Source organism: Lepidochelys kempii, chromosome 27, assembly GCF_965140265.1.
Source record: "Lepidochelys kempii isolate rLepKem1 chromosome 27, rLepKem1.hap2, whole genome shotgun sequence".
Classification (NCBI taxonomy): domain Eukaryota; kingdom Metazoa; phylum Chordata; order Testudines; family Cheloniidae; genus Lepidochelys; species Lepidochelys kempii.
This window is the reverse complement of record NC_133282.1, coordinates 16065266-16071810: the sequence shown is the minus strand read 5'-3', so window position 1 is coordinate 16071810 and position 6545 is coordinate 16065266. Positions and strand designations below refer to the sequence as shown.

Below are 6545 nucleotides of genomic sequence, written 5' to 3'. Positions count from 1 at the left end.
CTGGGTGCGCCCTGCAGGTGACAATGATGACACCGATACAAGGGTGGCCCACCTGGGGCTACACGGGACTGGGCAGCAGGACGCCTGGGTCCTAATTCCACCCTGCGACTACAGCACCTGCTCTGGCTTGCCCCTCAAGAGCTGGCCTCCAGCCACCCAGCGCTAATATAAGTCCCCCCCTTTGGCCCCCTGTGCCCCTGACAGGCAGCTTGCCTCCCAACCCCCCACCCCCCCCCCGGCTGGGGTGCAGGGCAGTGGGTCCAGGCCATGCTCCCACCCCAGAAAGCCTGCCAATTTTGGGGATCAGGGCAGCCTGGCAGGCAGCTTCCGCTTGAAGACTGGCCCCCGGTGCCCAAGGGCTCCTGGGAGCTAGACGGATGCCACCGCTAGGAGTAGTTTGCTGCCTTTTGGGTGGGCGCAGGGCGGAGCATCACTGTCCCCCCCACCCCTGGGTGACGCATGACCAGCTCCCAGGGAACGCCATGCCAGGTGCCCCCTCCCCCCCCGCTCTTGCAGAGGTTAAAGAGCCTCTGGCCAAACCTCCGGTCCTCCCCCTGCCCTGCTCCCCCCCAAGCCTGGCTGTGCCAAGGACAGAAGCTGTTTATGGCCTTGTTAAAGTTCTGCTCCCAGGCCAGGAGCAGGTGGCAGCTGACAGGGCCGCAGGGGCGGGGGACACAGACACTTGCTCTGCCCTGAGGCCGCTGGGCACTGGGGCCAGCTCACACCTGGCATGAGCTGGGGCGGCTCCCAGGGGGCTGTTTGCCCAGCCACGGCAAACTGCCGGGTTAGCGCTTGAGTAACGCTCAGCCCATGGGTCGCCCGGGGCTGGCGCAGCAGGAGGTGGGGGGTGGGATGAGGGGCCAGGTCAGGGCTGCAAGGAGAGGGAGCCTGTGGCTCGAATACGAGGCGGCGTGTGGGGCGGGCCAGAGGGGCACCGGCAGAGCTGAGTGTGGGATGCAGCCTCCCGGCCCTGGCAGCAGGCACGTGGCTGGGCGGCTCTGCCCACTGGGCACGTGGCGCGGCCCGTGCAGTTCTCGCACCCAGCGCTCGCACGGGACGAAGCCGGGGCGGGGGGCGGGGGAAGACACGCTGCCTTTAAAAGTAACAGCGCCCAGCCTTCGGCAAGGTCACCTGCAGGCTGTGGTCACTTGCCAAGCGCCTCTGTTTAGAGCCATTGCCTTGACAGCGCCCCCCCCCCCCATGCTGGATGGGCAGGGGGCCCGGCCTGCTCCCAGCTCTGAAAGCAGATCCCTGCCCGGGCTATAATTAAGCACAGGAGGCCGTTCTGGAAGGGCCAGTCCCGGTTCCCTCATGAGACTTCAGGCAGGAGACTCTGGGAGGCCGTGCCCGCCTCTGCCCGCCAGGGGCTGATCCTGGCCAGAACCCAGCGGGAGCAGGTCCTGTCTCAGCTGGGCCCGGGGAACGGCCTGGCAGGATTTGCTCCCAGCCACAGCTTGTAGCCAGCCCATTAACCCCTTCTGTGGGCCAGCCTCTGGAGGGAGACAAGGAGTCACTTCTGCTCGTGCGAGTTATACTAGGGCAGGGTCAGCCTGCTGCTGCGTGTGTGGGCGAGGGGAACAGAACATGGACCCCCCCGCCCAGATCCTTGTCTCCTGTCAGCCCGTTAACCCTTGGCCCTGCCCAAACCGCTGCTGCCTTCAGGCTCTGGCAGCACATCGCTGGAGGCCTCACACCTCCATGGCTTCTGGGCACGGAGGGAGCGAGCAGGGCCTGTGGGGAAACTGAGGCACTGGGCTGGGGTCAAATATCAGAGCTGGGAGCTGAACCCAGGAGTCCTGGCTCCCAGGCCTACACTGCTACAAGTCATGGTCATGAAACCATCCGTGCCCCTTTAATAAATGGAGCTGTACCCTCTGGCCCCCCGGAGCGCCAGCTATGGGCTTTCGCCAGGCTCCTGGCTCCCTTTAACTGCTTCCTGGCCTGCGGTTCCCTCCAGCCTGGCCTGAGGGCAGTGTTCCCCGGGGGACCCACTGAGCTCCCGGCTGCTGGGATGGCTCCTGCCCCTGCTCCTTTCCCCACCCTGTCCCTTTTCAAGGAGAGGGGCTAACGGGGGCCCCAGCCCCTCTGCCATCAGCCCAATGGCCCCCTCTCTCGGTGCAAAACTTCATCAGCCTTTCAGCTGGATTCACTGGGCTGCGACTGGGGGAGCAGGGTACAGTGCCGGGCCCCTCCACGCTGTGCCTCGCTCTGCCCCGGAAGCAGGCCTGGCCATGCCAGGCAGAGGGCAATTCCAGCTGTAACTGGCACCGTGGCTGGGCTAGCTCAGACCCCATCCAGCTGTTGGGGGTCAGGCTCGGTGCAGGCTGCCCCCCAGCGACTGCTCGCGCATTTCAAAGGAATAGGACCAAGGCGGGACGCTGGGGTTGAGACTAGAGTTTTATTGCAGTACAAGGAAAAGTCACGCGGATAGAAACCTACCTCTCCCCCCGCTTCCCCGCACAGCAGCTGGTACCACCCTCACCCCCGGAGCCGCACCGCAGCAGCCAACAGCTCCCACCCCGGGCCGATTTCCCCACAGTTCCCGCAATTGCCAGCTCCCACCCCGGGCCGATTTCCCCACAGTTCCCCCAATTGCCAGCTCCCACCCCGGGCCGATTTCCCCACAGTTCCCCCAATTGCCAGCTCCCACCCCGGGCTCATTTCCCCGCGGTTCCCCCATCGCGGACCTGCAGCCCCCAGGGCGCTCCTCCCCATCATGCTGGTGCTTCAGGGCTCCCACGCCGGTGGCGGAAGGTGGGTTACTTTGCCCGGTGAAGGGGCTGGGATTCCCCTTCATCTCACCCGCAGTGGCCCCTTCGCTCCATCCCTTCCTGCATTGTCCTTTTGCAGCCGGGGCACCATCCCCCAGCCCCCTGGGCATGACCTCGCCTGTCTAACTCACTGGAACACAACCCAGAGGTCCTGCCCCTGCGTATGTCTACACTGCTCACCATGGGACCCCGGCTCGTGGACTCGGTTCCAAGCCTGCACTTGAGGGTCCGCACAGCAATGGCAGGCCGGGCTCCACAAGCGAGTCTGGGTGGGCGAAATGGAGCCTTGGGCTTGACCCCACGTCAGAGCTGGGGCTAGGTGTGGCGTGTAGACGTCCGCGTTGTGTCCCAGACCCAGGAGCCCCTGTTCCCAGCTGGAACCAGGAGCCCACTGGAGGGTTTAACAGACGGGAGTAGAGCCTGCTTCTAGCCTCTCAGCTCCTACCGGGCACAAACCCTTGGCACTGAAGGAAAGCTTGGGGACGGGCACTTGGGGTGGTGCCCTGGGCGCATGGCAGGGCACAGCTCCACCCTGGCAGCCGCCATGGGTGCCACACAGACACAGCGTGAACACAGAGAGCACAAGGTGGTGGGGCCTGGGCAACCCTAGCTCTGGGCGTTGTCTCAAGCGGGCGCCGAAGGGCCCCGGCTGGGGAAATCGGCCCCTCAGCCCCTCTGCGCCTCCTGGGACAGGGAGCGGGACAGGGAGCGGGGGAAGTCCCCCTTGCCGAAGTCGGGCCGGCTGGGCTGGACGACGGGGGGCAGCTCCTTGGTGATCTCCGACACGGCCCTCTTGTCCCGGCACTGCCCGCTGGGCGGGGCGCCCCCGGCCAGGGCCGTCTCGAAGTCCATCCTGTGGCGCAGCTGGGGCGGGGTGGCTCCCCGCTCGGCCTTGGCGCTCAGGTCGGCCGGCACGAAGAGGGGCAGGGGCAGCGCCCGCTGGTAGGGCAGGGGGTAGCGGGCCAGGGGCTCGCCCAGCCGGCCCAGCCGCATGAGGAGCCCGGGCGATCGCTGCACCACGAAGCGCGTCTCCTGCTGCTGCCAGTACGTCTCCTTGCGCCGATCGTCCGCCTCCCGCAGGCAGCAGCTGGGGGCGGGGGGGGGAACGTTAGGGACCCGGGGAGCAGCCCCCGGCAGCCCCCCCATCGCCTCCTGGGAGCAGGGAGCCCAGACAAGCCCAAGGACCCAACCCGCCCCCTGAGGCTGGGGGGCTACGACCCCTGGGGCCGGGGGGCAGCGAGAGACTCTGGGGTCCCTTCTGCCCTGAGCTCCACAGACGCCCGCGCTAGGGGAGCTGCCCTGCAGGCCCGGGGGCAGGGGGGGCACAGAGGGGGCCACACTCCACCCCATCCCCCACCCTGCGCCCAGTCAGACGCTGTACCCAGGGCTGGGGGCTGGGGGGGGGACAGAGGGGGGCCTTGCTCCACCCTATCCCCCAGTCGAAGCTGTACCCAGGGCTGGGGGGGGACAGAGGGGGGCCTTGCTCCACCCCATCCCCGACCCTGCACCCAGTCAGACGTTGTACCCAGGGCTGGGGGGGGACAGAGGGGGCCTTGCTCCACCCCATCCCCCACCCTGCACCCAGTCAGACGTTGTACCCAGGGCTGGGGGCTGGGAGCGCGGCCCCAGAGCTGGGTCTGCCTCTCTCCTGGACGGCGGAAGGGGCAGCCGCAGGGGGACAGGCTTGGGCAGGGGCTGCAGAGGGGAAGGGGCACCGCTGTGCCCAGGGGCTGCGACCCCTCTGCCCCAGGCTGGCTGGGCACGGAGGAGGGGCCAGGGCAGGGGTCCTGTTTGCTCCAGGGCCCCCCGGCTGCCCCTCCATGGAAACTCCCAGGGCTTCACTCAGCCCAGGGCCGGGGGCACAAGGAGCCCAACGCCCTGTCCCGCTGCCCGGGGTGCCCGCGCCCCACACTCACCCCTCCTGGGGCCTGGTGGAGAGCGACAGGTCCCTCCATTCGGCCGTGAAGGATTCGTGCCGCACCACGTCCTCCTCCTTCACCAGGCAGCCCAGCTCGGCCGCCGACAGCACCCCCATGCTGTGCGGGACCATGCGCTTGCCGAACATCCTCGCCCTGTGGGTCGCCTGGCCTGGGGGGGGGGGGGGTGTGAGCCCGGCTGTGTGTGAGTGTGAGTGTGTGTGAGCCCGGCTGTGTGTGTGTGTGTGAGTGTGTGAGAGCCCGGCTGTGTGTGTGTGTGTGTGAGTGTGAGCCTGGCTGTGTGTGTGAGTGTGTGTGAGTGTGTGAGAGCCCGGCTGTGTGTCTGAGCCCTGGGTGCTTGGCCGCCTGGCCTGGGCCAGGGTTTAAATAGCCTTCCCAGTGCTATTTTGGGAGGTGTTGCTGGCACTCCCTGTGTACACGCGTGCCGCACAGTCATGCCCTGTGTGTGTGTGTGTGTGTGAGAGCCAGCGGATGCGTAGGAGGAATACTCCCAGGGCCGATGCTTCAGGCCGAGATTAACAAGGCCCATAGCTGAGGGGCAGAAGGGGCCAGGCCCCCCTGGAAATCACCCCACGTTGGTTTCTTACTCCAAGTTTGCTCCAAGGTGAGCGATCGCCGGCCTAAGGCCCACGGAGCCGTTCCAGTGCCGGCAGCCGAGGGCTGGTCCTGACTGCGTTTCGGAAGAGGTGCGACCCTGGGAAGCGGGCTGCTGTCAAAGCCGCCAAGGGGGGGGACTCTGGGCTCTGGGCCGTGACCAGCCCCTGCCCGCCGGCGCGGAGGGGAGCAGGGAATGTTCCTTCTGGCCGCACAGTGAGGAGAACGCTGCTCCTGGGGTGTGCCGGGGATGACCAGACCAAACCTTAGCTGCCTGTCCTGCGACTGCAGGGTGCTGGGGGGCTCCTGGAGTGCCAGGTGCCAGGGCTGGGTGTACCCCCCTCGCCCAGAGACTGTGGGCTGGGGAGCCCTGTTTCTACATGGCTTTGCTTTCTTTCACCCTAGTCAATCCCCTCTACAGTGGAGATCAAGCCTCTTGTGCTGGGAGTTGTGGGGTGGGCCAGGGATGCAGCCTCAGAGCCTGGCTGAAAGACCTTTGTCCTTGAGGGGAAGAAAGCCCAACTCCACAAACCCCCCATGAGGGCTGGCAATACCACCAGCTCTGAATTCACCCCCAGGGCCGAGAAGACCCATCCCTCCCCTGCCTGCAGGGCAGTAGGACCGGCCACTCAGCAGAGCCAGAAATTCAAATCTCCCACCCACTGCCAGAGCTCTGGTGATGGCCAGGCCCCCGGGAAGCCAGGTTGCCTTCCTCCCAAATTCCCCACAAGACCTGAAGCTTGGCCACCGGCACATTGCGTAGATCCAGCAGCTTATCTGCCCTCCTAACGCTCCGACACCCTACACTAGGGCAACGCCACGCGGCCCGATGGACCCAGGCCCCTCGTAGCACAGGGACTAGAGCTAGCTCTCAAAATGGACCCATTTGTCATGCGTCCTTCTCATAAAAAGACTGGACCAAGCCCCCCAGCCACGTCAGACGAGAATACCAAACCCAGGGAAGGGATAGACATCACAGGCTCGTCGACGCCGTCAGATCTTGGAACTCACAAAGCAGCTCAACCAGAAATGGATTTTCCTCAGCCCATGATTGGAGAGCGCAGCGTTGCTTTAGGGAGACGTGGCCCCTGAACCCAGCCCAGGTTGGAATACGCTGGAAAGGCCTTTTGTTTGCCTGCTCCATTGGATGCATGCCCCGACAATGCTGGTGGAATGGGAGCTGGTATGGTTTTTATCACATCTGGATATTGCAATTGGAAAAATGCACCTTCGTGAGGCAAAG

General features: G+C 65.8%; 1 protein-coding gene across 2 annotated transcripts; it reads right to left on the bottom strand.

Moving 5' to 3' along the window:
• Positions 1-2668: 2668 nt before the first annotated feature.
• Positions 2669-5144, bottom strand: TCAP (titin-cap). Of its 2 annotated transcripts, XM_073325913.1 has the most exons (3): positions 4940-5144; positions 4688-4868; positions 2669-3858 (listed from the first exon to the last, which is right to left on the bottom strand). In XM_073325913.1, exons 1-3 carry the CDS (start codon positions 5142-5144, stop codon positions 3438-3440), a joined length of 807 nt encoding a protein of 268 aa, XP_073182014.1. In that variant the 3' UTR covers positions 2669-3437. The 2 variants fall into 2 exon arrangements, with proteins under 2 accessions (XP_073182014.1, XP_073182013.1); XM_073325912.1 differs by lacking the exon at positions 4940-5144 and having other exon boundaries at positions 4688-4917.
• Positions 5145-6545: the final 1401 nt, after the last annotated feature.